The sequence below is a fragment of the Ooceraea biroi genome, chromosome 2, assembly GCF_003672135.1.
Source record: "Ooceraea biroi isolate clonal line C1 chromosome 2, Obir_v5.4, whole genome shotgun sequence".
NCBI lineage: Eukaryota > Metazoa > Arthropoda > Insecta > Hymenoptera > Formicidae > Ooceraea > Ooceraea biroi.
The window spans coordinates 2,355,524-2,381,971 of NC_039507.1; the positions used below are offsets into that span (position 1 = coordinate 2,355,524).

General features: G+C 37.4%; 2 protein-coding genes across 3 annotated transcripts in view; both read right to left on the reverse strand.

Moving 5' to 3' along the window:
- The window catches only part of LOC105287975 (CUGBP Elav-like family member 2), a 457,839-nt gene that overhangs the window by 397,189 nt on the left and 34,202 nt on the right, over positions 1-26,448 (reverse strand). The window lies entirely within an intron of this gene.
- Positions 18,735-22,415, reverse strand: LOC113563591 (protein ANTAGONIST OF LIKE HETEROCHROMATIN PROTEIN 1-like). Its single transcript, XM_026975360.1, has one exon. The coding sequence runs from the start codon at positions 20,647-20,649 to the stop codon at positions 19,837-19,839; it is 813 nt and encodes a 270-aa protein (XP_026831161.1). The 5' UTR covers positions 20,650-22,415; the 3' UTR covers positions 18,735-19,836.

Below are 26,448 nucleotides of genomic sequence, written 5' to 3' on the forward strand. Positions count from 1 at the left end.
CATTTTTTAATAAAAGAATTTAATTTTCTTTTTGTATTATTAATTTAAATATTTGAAATTATTTACCTTATGTGAATTTTTTCAAAAATGTTTTATTTATAAATCCCATTTGAGAGGATACCATTTCTCACATATACGTATTTTATTTTTTATTTTTACACGATTGTCTGTAACAGTTTGATCGATAGCACGCAGTTTGCGAATACCTTTTGTTACATTCTGCTTAAATTAGTTTTGGTTCAAGCATGAAATGGTTTTGTGTTAACATCAACTTGTCGAATCGCGATTTGCTTTTTTTTTCAAAAAACATCCATCGATAACTGTATATCACGGTCCAATTTCGTAAATGCTTATCATACATTTCGCATATTGACAATATTTATTTACGATTATGCATCCGGCGTTGACGGGGTGGAGAGAACGGGTAGAAAGCCGGAATGTAACCAATGCAACTAAATATCTCAGTCGTTATGCGTCAAATTAACTGTCTACGTCAAACTGTGTAACTCAATGCTAATGGCACAGTAACGCCGAATGAATTATTCAAAGATTCTACTAGCATCGCGACAACGAACTAGTAAGCCGACTGGCCGGTGGTCTCCTGAGCATTGACGATTTTGTATTACCTCACCCTCCAACGTAACATTGTTTGTCAATCGCGTGAATATTTAATGACATACCAGCTACGAAGAAGCTAATTCGCGTCGATCAAACTCAATGGTACCGAGAAATCATTAACCGGTGAATTTCGTAATAAAGCCGCAGCAATTAGTAACCAACCACACCCGCGCTATCGTTCCGTTTTCGACGTAATGCAGAACAACACTTAATCGTGAAATAATCTCAAACAATTATATAGTATAGAGAGTATAGTAAAAGCTAGAAACGGACGGAAAAGTGCGTAAGAAAAAAGAAGCGATAAAAATAAGAGCGCGAAGATAGAGACAGCGCGGGGCAGTTAACGGCAATTACTTTCGTTTACTATCAGAAGTTAGGTGGCCACTCACCTCAGGATGTCTGCGTGCAGGCTCGCAGACTAATTAAACTAACCCGACTTTCACGGCGATCGTGAACTAGAACGGATGGACGAAGCTAGGAGGTTGATTGATGAAAATAAAAATCAATTGGCTTGAGAACCCTATACGAAGCGTAGCGGAACGAAATTAAGCGGATTTCAAATGCAATTAGCCTGAAACTAATTTGGGATATCTAGACCACTCTGAGCAATTAATAATACTCTTTGTATTTCTTTGTTGCCTAACGCTTAATACCTTAAAGATCCAGGTATTCATTTAATGTCGTCCGGCAGCATCGGCTAAGAAAATTATACATTGCGATCGGTTGTTAAGAGTTCTCATTTTTACGAACATTTTTAGAGATAATGAATCCATTTTCTCCTCTCCTTCATTATCCTCACAATTAGATAAGAAAAATATGCCATATAATATTTATTTTAAAATTTTTATACAATATAATAATTTTTGTACAATATAATCATTTTAATTATATAAAATCTTTATCTCTTAATTTTTTTCTCTATATATTTTAAAGTGTGCATTTAATGCTTAAAATTACTCTTTCTCTCAATAATTCATTTATATCTTATTTCAAAATACGTAACTTTTTTATACATAAGAGACTTGCTAGGCAAGTGCTAAGGTTTCGAGAAATGAAGTACACTTGCAACATATTCTGACATATTCAACTAAAATAACTGGAGATCGCAAAGATCTCATTAACGCTACACGCTACAGAATACTGCATTCGTGAAGGAGAAATTAGCTTGATTGCCGCGGAATTCATCGAGGCACATCATTCGGCAAGAACGGAGAATCTGCCAAATTGGAATCGCGTGTCAAAGCGTTAAAAGCTTAAGACGTAGCATGACGTATTGTAAACTACAACTACGAAACTCGAGTTAAATGATCTTCTAATTAGACGGGAGAAATAATATGAATGCTAGGATTATTAAGTTGTCAACATTCCAGCAAATGCCACCGACGTAACCAAACTGATCGAAGCACTTGTAAAGCATTTAGAGGACAATGAGGCATGAATATAGGGCGTAAATTTATTAGGCGAATTAGTAATTAGTTTACTTGATATGTAAAAGAAGATATATATGAATGCTTGCAACATCATTTGTGTTATAATACGAAGTAAATAAAGCGATATAATTTTTTATTGATATTTTTTCGTATACTACGTAAAAATCCATCCTTTAATTTTTAATTATATAAATATAATATTATTTAAATATTATTTAATATATATAAGATGTATATACCGAGAATATGTATATTCATTGAACTTATAAATGGCATGTCTATAAACAATGTTAATAATAAAGTATACGTATTTGTTAGTAATAAATTATTACCAAAGAGAAAAGAATGTTTCAAACAACATATGTCTTAAAAGTAATCGAAATGGAGACCTTGACTGTAATTTTTCTTAAGGAAAATTAATTTTTCTTTTTACTCGTTTTGTACTATCTGTTTTATGTTTTAATTCAACAGTCTTGCCTAGTATTATTCGTAAGAGATTCGCAAAGTTAAAACCAGCGAGATAAATGCACGTATTCGTTCACCGCATGGTTGGATAACAACGGTGAGAACGCAACGGTAATTAGTGGTGCACAATTCAGTGCACGGACGCTCCACACAAAACGACCCGTAATTTTATTCGGGTTGAAGTGATTAACGCTCGGTGACGCATGGAATCGGCATCATTTTGCGAACCAACTGTGCATAATGTCGAAATCGATAAACGCGCATTTAACCTATTGAAATAGTAACATTGTAATATTATATGTATTTCGGTCTTTGAACTATTAATAATAACGACTATATGTAAATAACAGAAGTCGTAAATAACGATAATAGAAGGCTTGGTTGTTATTACTATTTACCTTCGTTAATAGGATTATTTCGTTTCACATGTGAAATAAATAACGAAGCTAGTATCGCTTCGTATCGCTTTCGATATATTATTTACTTATAAAAATTAAAAATTGATTAACTCAGTGGTCATAACATGAAAGTATATTGAATATTGGAAAATATTATATATATATATATATATAAATATCACTCTCCAGAATTAACAGACTGAATTAGTGACTGAGTTAATGTTCTTCAAGATAATTATAATATATATGTATGCCACATCAAAATACATACACAAAGAAAATATTATCTCATAAAGAATGAAATGTTTTAAACTCCTGTTGCTAGAAATGCGTCTAGATGTCGAAAGGCAAACGAGAAAAACGCGATGGTTTCTCGATTACCAGTGACTCGCACATTTCCAAGATGAAGACGAATGACCGCGAAAAGTTCAGTGGAAGGTTTCAATTGGAATCACGTTTCTTGTTGGACGTACCTTGTCACGAACAACTAACAGCCTTTCTGCTCTCCGATGGAACGATGACGCGAACTGTGCGTTTCTGTCCGCAGACCGATGTAGCGAATATATGCAACTCGAGAGGAATTTTGAGGCCGCACCGAAACCGCGTATCGGAAAAATGATGTATAAAGACTATGACATACAAAAAAACATAAAATAAAATGTCACTTGAATTGATTTTGTCACATGGCTTGACCCATTAATGTCGAACGATATTTACTGCTCGGTGTCCCATAGTAACCAATGGTCTATCGATCACGAACCGTCGCGAAACTGGCACGTACTATCGAAAATCGAAGCTGTCTTGCAATTGCATTAATGTTTGATTATTTAACGTATTCCTGCAGTTTGTATTTTAATTCTAATATAATTTTAGCTATCTACCGGATGTATTATATGTTTAGCATACTGTAAATAGTACTTTCTTAAATTCTTTCTTAATTTTACATTCATTCAATTCTCAAAGCTATTTCTTCTCTCAATTTTCAGTTTCCTCAACTTCTAATTCTTTTAATGCTTCATTGCTTTATCTTTGGAATTACTCTGTCTTCGATCAATTATATCTCCATCACTATACAATTGCACACAAGATTTACTTAAAATATATTTGCAGAACTTTTTAATTAAATTTCAAGACGGTTACTAGAACGCGCTCTAGTATACATCAAATACGGAATTCTTAAAACGACAACAAAATTGCTTTCGTGCAATATGTAAAATAACACGAAAAAACAATTTCGTGTGTAAAGTTGACGAAGCATGACACTGGAAGCAGTGCATGGACAAAAAGCGTGGAAAGCGTTTTCGCAGTGTTGATAAAATACTGGTCGTTCGCGAGTAAAAAGATAAGGAGAATGCAATCATCGTGTCGCTCTGATCCTTGATGATCGCGTAATTCGAAACCAGAAACCAGAAAGTGAAACAAGGTCGTAACAGCGTAAGAAGCATCTTGGCACGCATTTACGATGTCCGCTTCGTTAGTATGTCCTCTCCGGCATAGAAGTCTTTCATTACGGCCAATTTTATTGTACACAGGACACACGTAACGTAAGGTCTGCGGCAGCGGGGTTGAGGAGAAGAAGGAAAATCGAGGGAAATGCTGTAAAGTCGATTTAACTATCGCTTCGCATCGAAACCTTTCGACCGAGTTACTGTCCTTTCCGACCGAATCGCTTCGTACGCCGAACGAATTGTCTGGAAAAGAGCGATTCGACGTACCGATCGTGCAAATTATAGCGCCATTTACTACGGAATGATGCGCGTGCTCAGTACGTGATCGAGCTTGAAAATCAATAGCACGCAGATTTTCAAGAAAAATGCGATTGCAAACTTGTTAAATGCAGATTTTTTAGCTTAAAAAATTGCACATTCTTTCTTTTTTATTAAACTTTTTCATTAAAAGTTAATTTTGAAAATATAAATATTCACTAAAAATTTTTGCTTTTTATTAATATTGAGAAAAAAAAACAATTGTCTAATTTTTAATATTAATGCGTTCTGCGAACATAGAGTTTTTAACATATCTTCTTATAGATAGAAGAAATTTCTTATTGTATTATTACAATTTTATTCAGCTAACGAAAAATCTAACGTAACGAAGAAACGAAATAAAAACATTCAGTTATAAGATCATTAAACGATTAAAAAATAACTTGTTTATGTTAATCCGATGGACATAAAAAAATATTTAATAAATTGTTTACGTTTCAAAACGATTATATGTTTGGTTATTGGCACGCGAGATCAAAAGCAGTAATTAGTTTTAATTTATAAAAATATGGTATACTTGAAACGGGAATTTGTTTCAGTACGGCTTGAAAAAGAGAATGTCCCGAAATACTATTATAAATACATATCAAATCTAGCTTTCGTTTTTCGCTTCGAAATTTTCCCCTCGCGGCGCATTTTACGCGGATTCAATTCGCTCGTAAAAACTGTGGCTTACACGTACAACGGAGCATGTAACGACCGAGTGTAACAATGATATGCGCCAGCATAACGCGCGCAAAATACGTGACAAGCAAGTAAACTGCAACCAGAGCGCGCAATTCGATCCAATTAAGACCGCCATGTACGCCGTCTATTCGATGCTTCTTTCTCATCCCTCAATATATGCAATTCTATCAATAACCCCAGAGTTATGGTCAGGTCAGATCAGATTGGCGCTGGTCAGTCAGTTGAAATCGTTGGCAGATGGGACCCCTTAACTTGCGAAAATGTACCGTATCGGAGCGAGTTCTCCCTTTCCTTCGTCCCTGTCTCTTACTCTCTTCCTATCTCTCTTTCTCACGCCCTTCCTCTCTTCGGCAAGTTACCGGAATCTCGCCTGCAGCGAGCGTTTTACCAAGCATAAGCGTTTGCATAACCCAAGATTGACTTTAAGTTCGCTAACCGCCCGCACCATCGCATAAGCGAACTTCGAAGCGTGGCGACGTGCGCTCTCCTCTCGCAAGCCGTGCGCACGTTAAGCCGCAACTAAGCGCAAACCCTCCCGTACCCCTAGGGAGGGTGGATGATGCTGCGCCGAGCTGCTGCGACGGAGACAGCCCCTCGGGCTGTGTCCGAATGTCCGTGCGCGTTACCGCAGTGTGGCTCGACGCTACGAAACTATCTTACGGGAATTATTAACAAATACGTGGCCGTGCGCGACCGGTAGCGGCGCGTCGAATGTGAGATGAGACCGGAGGAAAGCTCCCAACCTCTCAAGAAAGTTATCTTGTGGTTCTCTTTAATACGTCTGCATCTGTAAGCTATTCGCCTACACATACTAGCCGTTAATACAGTTGGGCAGAATAGCGTACCGATTTGTACGGTAGACTACGATGTCTTTGACATGATTCAATTCGTATTGTCTAGATATTTATTTTCAGTAAACTGGATATGCCTGAACACGTTAATTTTGTCAATGGATCTTATTGTAATATCCGATTATGGAGTATCATCTTATTCGCAAATATTGTTAATCGTAATGTTAAATGTATTATTGTCTTATGGAGAAAGACTTTTTCTCTATGCAATTGTTCCTTCCAACTTGTACGGCAATATAATATAATTTGTATTGATGGATATTCTTCTACAATAATATCTAGTAAAATAAAACGTTTTGAAAACGTTATTGTTCGATAGTCGAAATCACAGACAATTGGCAAATAATTTATTCACTTCTACGGGGTAATTCTGCGAGTCGCTGTGCGCGAAACTTTCAGTCAGCATTCCTGCGCTTCGAGTATCACGGTGCATTTTTATTAGCTGGCAAATGAACGCAAATCATCATGCACGTTTATGTGCGCGAATAAAAGTTTCGAGCGGCGAATTCGACGATCCGGCAGCGTTGCGGGCGCAAGGACATTCGCGCAAGATTACACGAAGATCTATATTCCTGAGTCGGCAGCGCGAAATTTAAAAACTTGCCAACTTCATTTTGCTGACAAACTTTGCCAACAAATATTCACCCTGAAAGCGGCTTTACACCCCTTCGCGGCACCTTTTACTTTACTTCGACCTCTATCTACGCCACTACGGCCGACTTGAATCCACATGCGGATATAGACATATGTAGCGCGCCAGATCTAATCCGGAAAGTTACACCGTAAATGCGCCACGTGACTACCTTGGTATGTTGAACTAACGGATTTCGCCCAAATGTAACCACGTGCCGTGTTATACGCGCATGTGTTGCACGCTAATAAAGCTCGAACTATATTCCTAAGAATTACAGTTCAAGAAATTGCATAAACCTATGTCTGACGAAATTCTACGAATGATGAACATTATGAACTATTCAACCAAATATCTGATATAACATTTATAATAATAATTCATTCAGCCAAATATCATACATATAGAATATCTTTGATCTCGCTGATGATGATTTTTTATTTAGCAATAAGATTAATGCACGTCATAATAAAAATGACAAAACATAAACATAATTTATTTTCCTATTTATTTATTCGTAACATTATGTATTATAATTTACAAAGCACGTTCATATGTCAAAGAATCATTTTAAACTTTTAAAGCTAAGTCTGATCGTTTCCAGACCGTGCGGCGAACCAAAACGTTCATGTGTAACTTGTCATACCTAGTGTACGTAAGCAAATTGCGCTCGATCCACATGCTTCTTTCACATTGGATTATATTGCTCTTACTGGTTATACACGATGATTGAATTGTGCGCAATAGATGCGTCCCATCGTCAACATGTTCATTGGGTTATCGAATTGGCGTTTGAGGATGGTTACGTTACAGCGGCATGCACGGCCCTTGGCGATATTACGGAATTTCCGGTTACACCCAGGACTATATCGGATGACTCAAAGCGTCGCTCAATGAATACAACATATCTGGAATAGATGCCGTTAATTGAAGAGGCATTAATGTTAACCACTGAACTATGTGTCACACTAGAATGCCCACGCTACGTATGTCCGTAGGATATAGTTAACTGAGAAATATTATGTTTCCGTAGACCAAGCGTTAACACATTATTCTCTCACGTAGGAATGGATTTGGCAAAATTCTATTCTGTTCTCTTGTTTAATACATCAAAACTATTGACGTAAGCAGTCAATAAGAGATAATTCTATATATAATCTGTATATATATATTATTGCACAAAAAGAAATTCGAAAAATTTTATAAATTTGTGACACTGACAAAACCTTTCTATCTAATTCTTTAATCAATTAACTCGTATTGTTAAAGATAATTCCTCTTTGAGTAACACTTGGCATGTAACAATATATAACAGAAAATAAATTTAGTATATAAATTTTTATTTTAATTAATTAATTAAATCTCCACGATATATTAGAAAAAAAGTAACTCATGATGCGACAATCAATGGAAAACTACATATACGTGCGCCAGAAGGGTTAACATCGTTTGAGAATCTCAGCGACAATCGATGACAATGTAATTTGTCGTGCAAGAGCAGCAAGTAGCGTGATCAAACAGTGATAGAAGTAACTAGACGAAGCGGATTGGAAACGAAAGAGTGAAAGAGAGAACGAGGGGCGAGTCGTTAAATATTTCGTAGCTCGAGTAGTAGTATCATTTCGAGCTGCCAAAGGGAAGGAAAAGTCGGTCGCCGACGCCAACGTTGGGGCGACGGCGGTGTTGGCGGGAGGGTGGAATAACGGCTAAATAAGTAAACGACGGCATACGTTGTAAGGCACGCCGTCCGGAAAATGGAAACTCGATAGGGCAGCCATCGCTGCTCCTCCACGGTGCTCCTGCTATCGCACGAAATTGACAGCCATGCTCCATCATTGATACGAAACTCACGAGAAACACGTCAGAAATGTCCGCCGAATAAGACAAGGGTGGCGTGTCATTCTCGATATAGCGGCGTGTATGTTTCGATACGCGGGGAATAACGCCGTCGGAAGTTTCGCGTTCGCCACGATAGAAGGCTCGGAGTGAAAAGTATCTATCGGATAACTTACACCAGCGAATTGTGCGGGAACGAATACCTTATAACAAATACATACATATAATATGCGCACCATTGTTATCAAGTTATTTCTGTATTGACAAGCGACAGCGACGGTAACGTGACAGTAATGTAGATTCTAAATCCTGATCCTCTTAAATATTGTAATTATTCTTTTATATCTTTTTATATCTCTACATCTTTTACTACAATAATGATTACTATATGCATCGGACATTCAGAAAAATATGACGGTTATTGAAGAGGAAAATTAAAACTACTTGTTCATAACATGCTGTTTCAACGTGTATGTGCTATATCATATGCTATCAATCAATAATCCCTCACAATATATATCCCAGCAGCGAAAATAGCATCGTATATTACGAGGTCCAAAAGCTCTGTAGTCATACATTATAAGTTGTTATTCTATATATTCTTTAATTCCGAAATTGCTGATACAAATTACTAAGTTATATTTTTTCTAAAAATCAATCATTATACAATATCAAAATTTATTCAAAACAAGCTTTTAATCAAAATAATTACATCACAAAGAACAATACAATAATTATTAAAAGTCTGCTAATTTATTAATTTGTCTATATATAATACTTAACAATTTCAAACAGTTTAGTGTATTTTCGTTAGATTAAAATAATATGTAACGCAATGAAGAAGCGCGGAAGAGTTTAACCTTTTGCCATTTTTCCCATCGTTACGCGAGCCAAAGTTGATGATTTAATTTAAATATTCAGTTATATGCCGCTGCACATAGTAAGTATCTGCCGTTTTGCTTACGTTTATTACTTAATCAAATTCAATATATATTCTTACAAAAAAAGGAAATTAAGTAGTAACATTATATAAAATTAAAAAAATTAATATCTTTAAAAAAATAAAAATATTTTTAGTATATGCCGAATAGTTAAGTATAGCACTACATATTAAATAATACAATCACAAATCTCACTCATGTTTTTCAATTTTCGCTTGTAATCTGCAGCATGTGCGCCACTCGTTATTATGAGGCAAGGGGTTAATGACGTGAGACGCCGCAAGTCGCGGAAATGGATAAATGCAACAGTGTTTAATGCCGCCGCGACTTATCTGCGTACGTTACTTCAAGCGAAATAAGTGGTTTTGATAAAGCGGACGAAAATGAGGGAAAACGTGCGTCGCGGCAATAAATGGAATTCATTGCTTCCGCGAGGCGCGGAAGTTGTCGCTTCCGCAATGCAGTCGCAGTGCGCGACTCGTGTTTACCGGCTAGGCATGCATGAAGAGTATTACTTTGTTCTCGTTCTGTTTTTGCCGTCGGTTCTCGCGTGCGACACAACGAGGACGACCTCTGGGCCGGTGACCGCAAGCGGTGCCGCTCCGGCAATTTGGTCTGCGGCTGGTCGGTCTCGTGCACTTCAAGGCATAACGCGCTCGTCTCTCTTTTACCCTCTTGCTTCAATCACCCACTTCGTTTGCGACAAAACAGCTGAAATTGATACACAATTGTAGAAAGCCGCGTATTCCCTGTCAACCGAAAATTTTACTGTCTGTCGTACAAATCTACGTGTATGCAGTTTCTTCAGTTAATCTATTACACAATAGATCCCCGTGAGAAGGTACGTTCCGCTTTACATGAATTACATAATACGAATCGCATAGATTGTATATTTATAAATTTCAACTTATGTATATATTGCATATAAACCTGTAATTTCTTAGTTGCATGTTATAAGGATTAGTCATGTTCTGCGCTACGTGTGTATTTGAAGCGCGTATCAGGCATTGGAAATTGAGATTGCGAATTGGAGATTGTAATTTGATCAATTAAAACGTTGCCTGCTACATTTTAATTGGTCAAATTGCAATCTCCAACTCACACATCTCCAAATGACACAATGACAAAACGACAAAATCTCTATCTTCAATGTAGGCATTATACAGAGGACGATTGTAATTTCTTATCACTCGGAAATTTAATGTTTGTAATTCTTTTTCTAAGGTAAATGTCTTTCTTTTAGAATTAAGAAAGTTTCCCTACTGAATAACATCTCAAATCTCGAATAAAAATGTTCCTATCGGAACTGTGTAAAAATCACCGAAGGGCGAGTTTGATATCGATTTTCTTACTTGCATTCCTGCTGTCAGCGGTGAAGGAAAAAATATAACGCAATCTGCTCGTGCAGAGGACATAACTCGATCTGACAAGTGCGCTCCATTATCCTTCTGTTGAAGGAACAATACGTCTTCTTTCTATGTTTTCGATCCTTTTCTGCCATCTTGCTGCTTATATCTTTCTTCCTTCACCCCTTTATCCATCGTACCGTCCATCTCGGCCATTAAGTCAGTCTTATCCCTTATTATTTACACTCCGATAATATATTTTCCGAGAGATATTTAAAATTCGCGTTAGTTGGCATTTGCTCGCTGCGTTACCTATGGAAGATTAAGTTTCCGATGGACACAATTAGACGTAATGAAAATTTATTGCTGAGTGCTGTGGCCAATAATTGACCAACATTAAGGAATTACTGTTCAGTATGCAACGGAGTTCAGTTTTCGCTAATATGTTTTGAATCAATTGTACCATTTATTGGATAATTCAACCTGAATAGGAAATTTCTCCGGTAACACAGCACAATAGTCCGCCATAAGTTCTGATGTGCACACACTTTTCATTATGTAGCTTCAATTACGGTTACTGGTTATTATATTATTTGAAGTAATATGTTCTCATTTCCTGTCAACATGTTTCATTACTTTGGTTCCTAATAAAAAAAGTTTTGTTGAAAAATATGGTTGAATGTACACAGTATTCTCGACATGTATGGTACGGACATTGGCTTTGATTTAATGTAAATCTATATGCGCGGAAAGAATATTAAAACATAAAAATGGACATGGAGCACACGATATCAATATTATGAAATTAGATGGAACATCATTTTAAAGTTTAAATTAACGTAACATCCAAGAAATTTTTCGGGCGGCGTATATAAATTTACGAAATTAAAAATGGTACGATCAAAAATTACAGCAGGCCGAGATTATTGCGGAAATAGAACGGATGGAACGTGGAAATTGCGTCCCCGGGTTTTCACTATGGCGAGTACGCGGCCGCGTATATTGGAAACAGGCGATTTTTCTGTCTATTCTGTCGGGTTATTTGAAAAATGCGAAATTACTGCATACTTATTACGACGCTCGACGATGATCAGCCAAGGAACGAGGATAACGTGTGTACATATCGCGAGCAATCTCGGATATACTTATTGCCCCAATAATATTAGATCCCTCGCCACATGTTTTCTCATAAAATGAGATCGGGGCATGTACTTCAAAGGGAATGTCCCGGTAGCGTGGTTATACGTACGGGGACACCATATTCAGGGGATACGCATAGCGATCCACACACGTTAAGAAAATGTATATCCGCATACATGATATTCCCATCGATAATACTCGTAGATACATTTATCAATGATATTACCGGTTCAAAGATCGCCGTGATTGCATCCCGAAACTCGTAAGAAAGTCTTCCGTGTGATTTCCGTAGATTGGATTTTGCGTAATCAGTCAATGCCGCGGTAAAGATATCGCGCGCGCGTGTGAGTTTTCCAAATCTCATTTCGTAGGAGACGTCCGGATCGAATGATACAGTGTCGTAAAAATCTTGACATGAAGCAGGTTGAACGATAACTCGAGGGATTTCATTCGGTACTTTCCGCTCAAGATCTTGCGTGATTTAAACGCGAGCGTTAGTAATAGACGAGAGAGCGTGGAGCGGCAACATGCTAAACCTTGAACAAGGAAAGTTTTACGGCCGAGCTACTATAAGAAGCAACTATAATTTATTAATGAGATTTAGTATTCCTCCCGTAGCTTTTAAACGTAATCCTTTTAATATATTATTCCTGAAGGAATTGCTAGAACTTCATTATAAGATCATAATCCAGGCTCTATGTAAATTTAAGTTAACAATCTCGTATGATTTCCCTCATGTAGTTCCTTCCTTCGTTCATCGCGAGCTCCTCAACGGCACTTACAACTTTACCTAAAATATTAACACAAAAAACATTAACGTGAAATATTAGCGCGAAACGGCGTACACGCGGAACGTCAGAGTCGTTCGGTTTGCGAAGTTAGTAGCGCAGATTTGACTCCTGTTGTTCTTGCGAAAATCAATTCGAAACCTCTCTTCCTTCTTCTTCCCCGGACCCAACTCGAATGCGATCTCGATCCGCTATAAATTCACGCCCGTCGATTGAAATCGCGCGCACGTCTCGCAATGCATTATAATGCATTTTCTACGTAGCGAGAGCGTGACAGTATTTACGGTTCGATTGATTTGTCGCCGTGTATGAGCTCCCGCCTATACGTAGACACTAATACAGCACTGGGACGAAGGAAAGCTTCGTTACCAGTAACCCCGTTTCCCGTGCGAATAAATTCTGCGCGCGATAATCTTTCGTTTCGCATTCGCGAATATACGATCGGACGACGTTCTCCTCCTTCGCGCGCTAGAAAGATTCGAAACGGAACGCACGGTGAATGGCACAAATTGAGAGGCATCCTTTTGATATCTCGCACGAAGATAGTAGCAAACTGACGAGAATTTTTTCGTGAACGTGCGAGAAAATGTCGCGCGTTAGACGTACGCGAGATGCAAAGGATTGTCACTGGTTTTCCCGAACGTACGTGTGTAAGTGAGTGTGCATTTCGTTCGATATGCATCATCGTGTTCGAAACATTACGAAACGATGCACTTTTGGCACGATCCATTATTTGATCCATTTTTTCATCCTCCCTTTTTCTATATTCCGCAGTTAACGAACAAATTCTGTAATATACGAAGTGGCGAGCCCCGAAGATTGACACATGCCAGCGAATTCGCCGCCCCCTCAAATAAATTTCACACGATAATCTTTCGATGCTCGCGTGAGCGACGGCCTGCCAGGCTGCATTTTCTTTCTTCGCACGTTCGCGCGAGCTGCATCGAGAAAGTTTAGTCGCGCGTGCGTGCGGTGGATTGAATGCGCCAAATTGGCGTGCTATTTGATTGGCACAAATCACCGGCGAACTTCGCGCTCTCGTATCGGAATCGACGAAGGAAGCCCAAGAGAAAATCATTTTTATTCGTGCTGCGTCCCGCGCATATAATCTAATTTGTTCCATATAATCTATTTTTACATTTAATCGATAAGAATAATAATTTGCATCGATAGCAAAAATAAGCTGCAGTAAAACAATTCTTTAAAAAATGTATTACTCTGTTGTTGCATTCGTTTGAGATAATTTTGTTTGTTTAAAATTAAGTAAAATAACTGAAGTATTTATCCGATAATTGTGTCTCAATAATATGTGTTTGTCTGTTTTCTTCGTATTTAATAGAAATACAAGTGCCGCCAATACAAATGCAAGTTCCATGTATAGGTATTCAGTTGGGATTCAAACATGATGGAGTCGAAGTAGCATTCCAGTAGCAGATGCATAATTTAAACGAGTTTCAAAGAAGCATTAACTTGTTGAACGAACATGTAGTCTATTGAAATCGATGTTGCGCGCATTTCGCTCACGATCTTGTCGCTTGTAAAGTGAATTGCATATTATTTTGTAGTAGTGAATATATTGTATATGTATACCTATAATCATGATACATCGTATGAATGGTTTGGTATTCTATTGATTTTATATTGTTTTCTGTATTGAGAGCGATGGGTTGACACTTATATTCCTGTTCGGAATAAATATACCTTTCGCGGAATTGGCATCTCACATCAAAAATTGATTTCGCTCAAGATTAATTCAGAAATCAGTAGTGAAAAATTGATTTATGTGGTGCAAGTACAAAATATTTTCCGTGAGGATTTCAGTGTCAATACTATCACGACCGAACATAAGATGCCGAAAATATTAATTGTTAAAAAGGTAACTACATTCTATGATAGTATTTATTATCAAAATATTTATATATACAAATATATTTAATATTAAACATTTAACAATAAAGAAAAATAATTATCGATAAAATTCTTTCAACACAATTAAATTAATTAATTAGCTTTCTCAAAGTATTTCGAAAATCTCTTGTACAAGGAATAAAAATGCTTTTATACAGATTTTATACAGAAACTCATTCGTCAGCTTTCATCGGGATGTTCCTCATGCTGCTACAAGACAAAAATATAGAAGGTAAGGAAAGAGAATTTTAAAATTACCAGCACTGGACTGTCGTAAAAAAGTCTCAACGAAGGTTTTGCAAACCTTCAGAATATTTCGCTCACAAATGTTGCATCGTAATGCAGAATAAAGAATTTAGTCAGATATGTGTTGATAAATGCGTTGATAGTTATTATCAAGATGCATAGTAATATTTCCAAAAATATTCGGCAATTTTTTGAAATTTCTTAATCTTGTTTCTTTATCGAGAATTCTGTTGAAGGATCTCAGAAATAATCGATTACAAATCTCAAAATGTCACAGTTTATTTATTGACTGTCATTCTTTTTACCGCCTTATCTACGTTTATTTATCTCCACCACGACAGTCAAAGACTCGATAATAACGAGACATTGTCACCGTGTGCGGCGCAATAGAAATAAGAGTGGTTGATATTCTTCAAGGCCCAGTACGAGATCGCTCCCGCGAGTCCCTCTCCGTCCTTTCTTCCAGCAACCCCGACGTCTCTTAAAGCCATTCTTTCAACGGACCATATACCCTCGGGCTGCGATTGAGCCGCTAAGGTATTCAGCTGAAGTGAGCAACGTGCGAACGTCTCTCTTGTTCGTGATCCGCTCCACTCCCGTCGCTATTTCCTTTGTATGTGCGCGTGATTCTTCCCGTATTGCCGAACGGTCGACTCTCGTTAAACGTATTCGTGAGAGCGAAACTGAATCTACCGCAATGAGACCGATGGAATTTACCGAATCGATGTGGAAGGCAGCCTGGAAAATAGATGAGCACACAGTTCCATGATTTCACCTCTCAACAACGTCCGAGTTGATCGTTGTCTAGGACAAAAGAGGGTGACAGTGGCTTAATACGATTTCATATAATGGATACGCTCGATACGTGTTAAATTTTTATTTATTTATTCAGCGTCGCCGCGAGAATCTCGAAAACTCTATACTTCTCGAAGAAGACGCAATGTTTTTAATTTTTGTCCGTACAATCAATTGGTGCATGCATAATAAGTTAAATTCTTTGTTCGATGTTACGATTATTTATGGCTATTATCATTAATCGCACAATCAGACGCGTTACGAAGCGAAGCAGAACGCGCGACTGTTCTCTCCGCATATTTCTCGCGGAATTCCTCACGAATGGCGCAAGAGGAACTGATGAGGAAGCGCGACGGAAAGCGCGCAGTGCAATTTACCGAGATAAAAGGTAATTCCGATTATTAATGACACTATTCCTTTTGCGCGTAAAGAATTCTGCAAGGATTCCGTGTTTCGCTCGATATCTTGCGGGATTAATAATACAGAGAGACGCGGCAAGGGGGATGGACGTCGCGGAGGGGCATCGAGAGAGGCAGCTGGGGAAACGATAAATTACCGTAGCTCCGCACTTAGCCCCGAGATACCGGCGAAACTCCTCGCTACCGATATCCTAAATTTACATCGTCGACCAGCAGAATCTTTCGTGAGAATTTCATTGCGTGAATCGCTCGAGCACTCGGGAGGGTGGAAGCTGGCCGGTAATTCACTTCGCAAGCACGAATCTCGAGCAGGTTATCTTATCCGCTCTCGCCCCGGTCGTTTACTCCCAAACACATTCTGTAAACGCTTCGGGTGCATTGATCTCCAGTTTCCTTGCTGTAGCCCGCCGGGCCAATGTATTCCGGCAATAAAATTTTCTTATCCTTTTAACAAAGTCTTCGACAACGTACGCTCTCGCGCTTACCTTGTAGATCCTCCCTTCCGTGCTGTTAAACGAATTAACTAATTCCATAACTTCCCCGCCGAGGCTAATTGATCCCGATATCATCACCCCGGCGTCAAAAGCCAAGTATTCTCTTTAACTTGGAATGAAAACTCGTGAAGTCAAACGTTGAGATGTAAATTATTGATTTTGCTTGTTGAAAACTTGTTAATAAATGGTTGTACATGTGTATGCATGCATACACATTCAAATAGATCATATCATCCGGGAATGTGAATGCTCTCATCCACTCTTCTTATAATAAACTGCTTATAAAAGACCTTTGATACGTTAAATCTTTTGTTAATGAGAAATTACAATTATTAAATCGGCCGGAGAGACCATCCGACAATTTGAACCAAGTTGCCCGTGAGTTGTCCGACGGCTTAAGACAGATTTTCCGGAAAATCGTTTATGTTGTGTATTGCTTTGTATTTCGCAACAGTCAATTCATTCTGGAAATGATGATAGAGAGAAAAGCAGGACCAATGGCGGGAGGGTCGAGATGATTGTCGGAAAGAGAGAAATCCTATATCGGATAGTGATCGCATATAGAAAGAGAGAGAGAGAGAGAGAGAGACAGATGGATATATACAGGGAAATAGAGAGAGAGAGAGAGAGATATGGAGAGATGGAGTAAGAGGATATGATATACAGAGAAACGCCTGCAGACATCCCTTAGGCTGCCTTGCAGTGACGGGATACGCGATACATATGCTACGCCAAATGCAATTTCGCTAATTGCCAAGGATAATGCCGTTGCCCACCTATGTTCGTAGCTTCGCTCATACACGGTGCACTATATTCCACTTGCGCATTAAATGGGTCGTACGCAATGTTCTCAAAATGCAAACCGAGCGTATTTCGCCTAGACGGATTAACTCTTTGTGACTTTGTAGCAATATAAAGCCTCCATTAAAAAGATGCGAATTTAGTGGAAAATGACTCGTATAAAATAATTTGTTTATATTTTATAACGGGGATTTCTCAAATAAATGATTCGAAAAAGTACTTATGCTACACACAACATTTTATCGGAATTCCATAATAATAATCTCGTTGAATAAGGTGAACCATGAAAAAATAACATTGTTCAAAATTTGCTTTCAACATGCTTTGTAGAATTAATAATTGTTCATCGCAATAGCAAAAATGCGTGAAAGTCTTCAATATTAACACTTGCAGCTATGTCATATATGGGACTCATATATGGAACGATTTTGATAATTTAAGTAGCACACACAATTAATTTTATTAATTATTTATTTAACTATTTATAGAGATGTTGAGAAAAATAAAATAAAATATTAGTATAATACCATATACATCAATATAAGAAACAAAATTAGCAATATCGCACATTCATACTAGAAATTAGTTGAGATGGACAGACTAAAAGCGTGATAGCGAGTAATAATTCGAAAAAAATTAGACCTGATGCAAATGTGTGAACTGCTTCAATGTGTAACGAAAATGTATCGTATCCAAACTTCATCAACGATACCTGGACGACCGCCTGTGACTCGATATTTCTAACGAGTTTCGCTTTGCCTGTCATCCACCAACGGCGCGTGATGTATCATAAAAAATTACGTACGCTTCGGCTGAGCTCGTATATTTGCTGATACCGACAGACCTCCGCACCAGTTTAGGGGATCGCAATGAAAAACGCGACCATAGAATCCAGATAGTGCGTATATGCAAAAGAATCCATTTGGTAAATATCGGGTTTTGGAGGTTTTAATAATATACAAACGAAATCAACTGCATTCTTAATAAGTACGTTACATGCGATACTCTGATATGTTACTTTATACTACATATTCCCAATATTCACGAAATTCATCTAGATGGAAAAGCTTAAAAATTTCGCAGAATATATTTATAAGTTTGTCTAATTAGCTAAATAAAAAGATAAAAAGTAAATATTTTATATTTAGGAATATAAAATATTTTTATTCTAAAACTTTGGCTAGCTTTTGTTTCAGTGTTATACGCGCCTTTTCTCTCAAACAACTTTATTGCAAGACGTATTTAGAATAAAAAAGCTATTTTCTCTATTTAAACCAGTGCCTCGATTATTGAATACGTTCCATGTAATTTGATATTAAATATAACGTAGGTATATGCTTTAAATTAACGTATAAGTATGTTTTTTCTATAAACTTATCTCATTTTTCGGTAATAGTAATGCGCTTAACTATCCATTATGTCGTCAATAGTCTCTTCTAAGTTCTAACACAAGCCTCGTCCAACGATCAGTCCGGGTGTCATCCCATAATTCGTCCATGAACATCGAGTACATAGGTCTAGTGTCGATCATCTTGATTCACGGGTGATCGCATGGTATTTCGAGTGCTTCGGAATCGTCAAAGTAAGTGTGGCCAGGTACACTTAAAGGATCTTCACACATATCCGTGACGTGTCAATGCCGTATTCGCTCAGTTCCGTAATTTTCCGTCAGTATCAGTACTAATAGGTATTGTTCCATTGTTTTTAAATGGACGTATTTATACATGTCCGGCGTAGTAATGTATTCGGATCGTACAGTCTCAGTTCAGTATTCATACCGTATTTATTGCAAACGATATATTTGTTTTTTCACGGACCCGTTACGGCAGTCAGTAAGTTTGCCTGTAAATCATTCTATGCCAAACAGATCACTTTTTGGAGTCAAATCGTGGATTTGGATGCAAATAAAATATTCTGTTCCTTGCATGTTCAATTTTACGATAAAATTACGTTTAATATAATATTTTCTTCGCATCACAGTGCAGACCTCTTTAAGTTTGTGTATATTCATATAACCATTTTTAGGCTTATAAAAATGAATGACGAACAATTAATTGAATTAGTCCGTCAATATCCTGTGTTATACAATTTATCACATCCCAAATATATGGATACCTCTTTTAAATTCGGTATTTGGAATAAGATTGGAACAGATCTGAAAGAAGATGGTAAGTACTTATATAGTAATATTTATTTTAGATTTTATGTATTGTATTTATTTTAGATATTATCAAAATAAATATAATTATTAATAGTTTCATCAACATATTTTATTTTTAAACTATGTATTCTTGCCACGGTACAGATCCAACTTCTGAATTAAAATAATCTTTTAATAAATTTCGTATCCGAAAGGCATCTTTTGTTGCGTTTCCACCCTGCATAGGTAGATTTTCAAGAGTTCCATTCGCATTGACACTTACTCCTTCGTACATATATTCATTTGCATCATTATCGAATTTTCTGATAAAATTATGTAGAATACAAGTTGTCAATATAATATAATCTACATGCTCTGGTTTGGCCTGAATTCGTCTATTATATATTCTAAATTTTTGTGACAAAATGCCGAACGCGTTTTCAATAATTCTCCTAGCACGACTTAAACGATAATTAAATATTCGTTTAGAAACATCTAATCCTTGTCCCGGGTAGGATCGCATCAAATAAGTTTTCAAAGGAAATGCTTCATCACCTACAATTACGTGTGGAACTAAAGTATGTGTGCCTGGCAATGCAGCATTTCCTGGTACAAACAAACTGTCTTGTTGAAGTGCTCTACCGAGATTTGAATTTGCAAAAATTCCACCATCACTGTTCTTGCCATGTGCACCTACATCGACAGCTATAAAGTTATACTTAGCGTCAACAAGCGCCAACAAGACAATAGAGAACATCTTCTTATAATTAAAATATAGCGACCCACTATTTGGGGGAGCTTGGATGGTAATATGTTTACCATCTATAGCCCCCAAACAGTTAGGAAAGTTCCAAATTGTGTAAAAATCATTAGCAATGTGTTTCTCTTCTGTAGGTTTCGGTAGCATTTCATTTAAGAGATTTTCCGTTATTATTTTGCAAGTCTCCATTACGATCTTGTACACTGTGCTATGTCCCAAACGGTAGCTAAATGAAATTGTTTTTAGGGTATCTCCCGTACATAGATACCTGAAAGGATGAAATTTTATTTAATTAGTAATAACACTAGTTTATAAAAAAATATTTTTTTCATTATTTTGAAGCAGACAAGGTGTAATTGACGTTACATATGCACAAAATGGCTTTTTTGCGATATAAGAAAAGAAACACCTTGTCTGGTTTAAAATAATTTTTGGCTATAAACTAGTGTAATTGTTTTCAATTTGCAATATTTCTTTTTAGCATCAGTATGTAAAGCCAGATGGAACAACATAAGAGACAATTATAGAAAATCTCTAAAAAAACAACGACTAGGAGCGGACAAAGTGCAAAAAAAATCAAACTGTATAAATATTCGGAGCAATTAAGCTTCTTAAAAAAATATTTCGAAGAAAGAGAAACTAAAGGGAACATTGAAAACCAAGAAGAAGAACAAGATAAACAAGAATATGAGAGACAAGAAGAAAACAATGAACATGAAAATAACGGAAACGAAATACAAAACAGAAAAGATGCAGAGAAACTCGATGATGTACATGATAATTCACAAAGCCAGGCGCCTTCTTTCTCAAATCGTAATACTACACCTGAAATTCCAACAAAATCAATGATGAATGTCCGAAAAGCAACAATGAAAAAAGTGATACCTCAAACAGCTTCATCACAATTAATAGAATACTTAACCAGTAAAAATCAAAAAACCACATCCTGTAGATGCATTTTTAGCTGGTGTTGCACCATCGTTAAAAACATTATCTCCATATTATTTACATTTAGCAAAATCTGAGATTTTTGCCATAGTGCAAAAATATGAAATGAAAAAGATTATGGAATAGCACTTAAACCGAGAAATATCTAATGAGAATTGTAATTATACTTTAAGCAGCTCATCACAAAGTTCTATTCCGTTATTATCACCTACTGAAAAATTTTTACATCAAGAAAATACAACAGCATTTGGATATCAACATGAAATCTCATCTCCTTATAAAGCAACTCCAAGTACTAGCAATAATGCCAATGCGCAGACAATACATTTACTTTGAATTTATATAACCAAAGAAATAAATTTAACTATTGGAAACCCGTTTCTCAAAGTGTAAAACTATGTTTGATTTAAATAAAATAGAGAAGTATTATTTATTTCAAAAATACGCCACTTATATTATTATTTACCTCAGGTAAACTGCTAACCGTTCTCTCGGAGTTATAGCCTTTCTCCACCAAGTGTCTTGTTTTTTTAAATGTATTTCTATTTTGTTTAATAATTTATTGAAACAATTTTCAGACATTCTAAAATATTCAAAGAATTTCTTGCATCTTTAATTAATTCCTTGTACAAGGTTGCAAATTCTCCTTTGCTTTTTCTTTTCTTCCATGCTTCGTGTACCCACTTCCGTTTCTTTCTCTCATTTCCTTCCTCTTCATCCAACGTTATAGCAATTATTGCCAATTCATCGTCCGTAAATTGAGTCATCTTGAAGATCACTGAGTATTGACGTTCCAAATTGTACGGACATATGTGAATAACCATGGTTACGTTACGGATGTCACTGACACGGCACTGATACGGTACTGACACGTCACGGATATGTGTGAAGAGACCTTACACTTATTCGACACTGTTTCAGTACACTGATATCTGTAAATTCTATTAGGAGTGTGATTTAGTTTTGAGGGTTTTGCAACAGATGGCTGTAGTGTCAGTTTGTTCCAATAGCTGTTTCCGATAACTGTTGTTTCTTACAGTCTTGACATTATTCATGACATTTAGTAGCATTATAGCAATAGATGCAATAACAGTCGTGTTTATATCATTGTAAAAATGCAACTTCCGAAAGAGCATTTTCGACATGCATTGCTTTTGTTTTTTAATCAAAAGAAAACTGCCGCTGAGGGTTATAGAATTCTTGTGGAAACTTATGGTGATTCTGCCCCATCAATTAAGACGTGTGAATACTGGTTTAGACGCTTTAAAAGTGGTGATACTGATGTGAAGGACAAAGAACGCTCGGGACAACCAAGAAAGCTTGAAAATGCAGATTTGCAAGCATTATTGCACGAAAATCCAACAGAATCCACTTCAGAACTTGCCAGAGCATTAAATGTTGATCGTACAACAGTTACCAAACATTTACATGAAATGGGAAAAATTCAGAAAGAAGGGAAATGGGTTCGACATGAATTATCGGAAAGTGCCATTGCGAACCGGTTGAACATTTGCATTTCGTTGATCGCCAGGCAAAAAAAGAAGAGTCTTTTGTCTCGGATTGTTACTGGGGATGAAAAGTGGATCTATTTTGATAATCCGAAACGCAGAAAATCATGGGTGGATCCAGGCGAACCATCAACATCCACTCCGAGACGCAATATTCACGGTTCAAAAGTAATGCTCTGTATTTGGTGGGATAGTGTACTATGAGCTGTTAAATCCGCATGAGACTGTCACGGCTGATCGTTATCGACACCAATTGTATAAGTTGAAGCAAGCATTGGACCAAAAACTACCACCAATTGCGAGTAAACGACGGAAAGTGATTCTTCTTCGTGACAACGCTCGACCTCACGTTGCGTTATCAGTGAAACAAACACTATTAGAGCTTGAATGGGAAGTCTTACCGCACCCCGCGTATTCTCCGGACATTGCTCCATGCGATTATTTGTTCCGGTCGATGCAACACGCTTTAGAGGATACACACTTTCATAATTTTGAAGAAGTGCGAAAATTCATCGACGAATGGATCAACTCAAAAGAAGAGTCATTTTATCGTGGTGGAATCCATCTCTTGCCAGAAAGATGGGAAAGAGTTATAGAAAACGAAGGAAAATATTTTGATTAAGGTATTCATTTATTATCATATTTAAATACATGCGTTTTTGAGCAAAAAAACCCTCAAAACTAAATCACACCCCTAATACATTCAGGTAGATCTAATAAAATAATAGATATTCGGAATTTTAAAAACGTAAGCATTTAAGTTACGATAGACTAAATTAAAAATTTCTTGCAAATTCAAAATAAATATTAAAATATAATTACAAATTATGCTTAAAAGAATAAAAATATAATAGAAATCGCTAAATCGCATTATAATTATGTAAACAGTTGCAAGCACAAAGTCCCTGGATTCTATAAAAATAAAATGTGTTACACAGCGAGTTATTTTCCGATTTCGCGGAAATGATTCTCGCGCGACCCTCACGGTCATTCATCTATTTTTATCGTTCCATGTATTTAATGAAACGGAACGTCGGCGCGACAACATGAGGCATTATAATATCGGGAATAATAAAGTTCTCCGCGTGCGCTTCCAGGATGAGCGCTCTTCTCGATAAGAGGCGCTGATAACCGTGTGCAAGTTTACACGGCAAAGGGTCGAAAGGTCAATATTGCCAGCCCATCGAACTTATCTCCATGTCACAGGTCCTCACCTCCGGTATGCGTATGTACGCACGTATATACGCCTCCGAGAGGAAAATTCCCGAGGGGGTCGCCGCGCCGATGCGTGCGAAGACTTTCTCGCCGCGTTATTATCTTATCCGCGCACTCACGCGTGCCCACGAATCAGTTGAGCTTTATTATAAGCCCGAAAGTTACACACGCGCTCCGTCTCCCGGAATCGATACATACGCGGCTTATCTTGCTTCCGCACATTATCTTGAACGCGCACGGACGGCTGACTTTATTGTGGCCCCCTAAATCGCGAATGATTCAGAATATAGCTCAGATATAAGCAAGTAACTCGCATGCGCCGCTTCATGCTACTGTACCGTTGCATTATTCCGTCTCAATAGCAGAAAAAATGGTATTGGAAGATATTCTGCAATGTATCTTGATAGTGAAAGTTCCATGTTGCAACAGTTTCATTTAAAAATTGAATGTTATATCGAATGAGACTTTTTTAGTTTGCGTGAATAAAGAATTTAATAGGAAACGCGTGACTCTTTGCTGGTAAGCTGTCTTGCTGGAAAATAGCCAGACACAAAAGCACAAAACTTTTGAAAAAGAATGTGGATTAAATGATACTAAAGTATCAATTCTAAATCCATCACTTCCCGAGAACTCTATCTAGTACGCTTCATCACGGCATCATACATCACTTCGAAGCTCTCAATATCATAGCGATTAAACATGTCCCTTATGGAAGATGGAGAGGGTGAAAGGAAACTGCGAGTAAAGAAAAAGTTGGAGCTCTGAAATTTTGTTTACATAATTACACTAAGAATATTTAAACATTATTTTGGAAGTATGATATGTTTGAGGATAGAAATGACGTGACGATGTTTGTCTTAATATAGCGGCTCTAGATTAAGAATAATATTTGCCTCCAATATTGAATTTTGCCATCGTTGCTTTATTTGCAAGTTTAGTTAGTAACTGACACTTGAAAGAAAGTAGATGAAAAATATTTCAAAACAAAAATACGCTTCATCTTCATCTGTTTTATATAATTAGATATATTTTTTCTTTGACTATCTCAATATACACGCACTCAATTTTAATCAGTAATACTCCTCTCATTATCCTTTAAGCCGAGTTTCGAAGCTTTCAGTATACGAACTTTTACTACCGCTGTATCTCGGAAAAGTTATACGAAAATACGAAAGATACAAAAGTTTTGAATATTTATATTTATGAGCTGTAGCATACGTACGCTTCATTTTTATTCATCATTACGATATAATTTTACGTCCGCGCTCTCGCAGTTTCACGAAGTTTAGGGTGAAGCGTCTCGGTCCCAAACGCGTCCCATGGCAACCCCAATCGTTGGTTTTAACGGCGCGATTTGCATCGCTCCGCCGACGATTGCTGCCAGCAGAGAGAAGACAGCAACGAGCGACTCTCGTCGCCTCTCGAGACTATACGGCGGTACATCCCCCTTCAATCTGGGGATTTTTGAATTTCATATTCCGCGGAGTACGCGCTCACCCTGAACCTCCCCCTTCCTGCATCCTCGCGCCATACACAACCCCCGCGGACCAACCATCCTAGCCCAGCCAGCCAGCCAGCGTTATATTATGCGTAATTCATACCGCGACGTAGCGTATCATTGTTCCGGGAAACAGAGGAATCCCATTACCGGTTGGCAGCTGAACTCTCTCTGTCGGGGCCGCGTTTTAGTTGCGGTCGACGAAGCGAATCCTCGCGCCCTCGTTCGCGCGACCACCTCCCTCACATCCTCCCCCCGCGTTTGCCATCACCGTCTCCGCCGTCGCGCTCGACGACGACTGAAAGGGCGACGTAGGGTCTCGGCCGATCTTTGTTCGACACGCTCTGTCGCGAAGCACTGCCGTGAATGTGAGATATCATGGATGTCGCAATCTCAGCAGAAAAATATCAGCGGGATTGAAGAGCGCAGAATGCACTCGTCGGACGGACGTTTGCAGACATCGCAATCATAATAATTAATAAAAACTTTAGTTATAGGCTAAAGAAGAGAAATGCGAGGAGATAAATATTAGGTCGTAACGTAAGTTCCTCGGGTTATACACAAAAAGGCTGTAATATACATTTCCTAATCTTTTTTTAGTAATATTTCTTTGCGTAAGATATATTATATATTCGTTTGATTTAAATAAAGAAAAAGTGTTAAAAAGTTGGAAAACGTACGTACAGCCTGTGTATGTATGATCTGGGGAACTTACAGTACGGTCTAATAATTACGACAAACGCGGTACCCGAGTTCTCAAACACGAGACACTGCTGATAAAACCACATTGTTATGGAATGGTATCAGGCACATATTGTG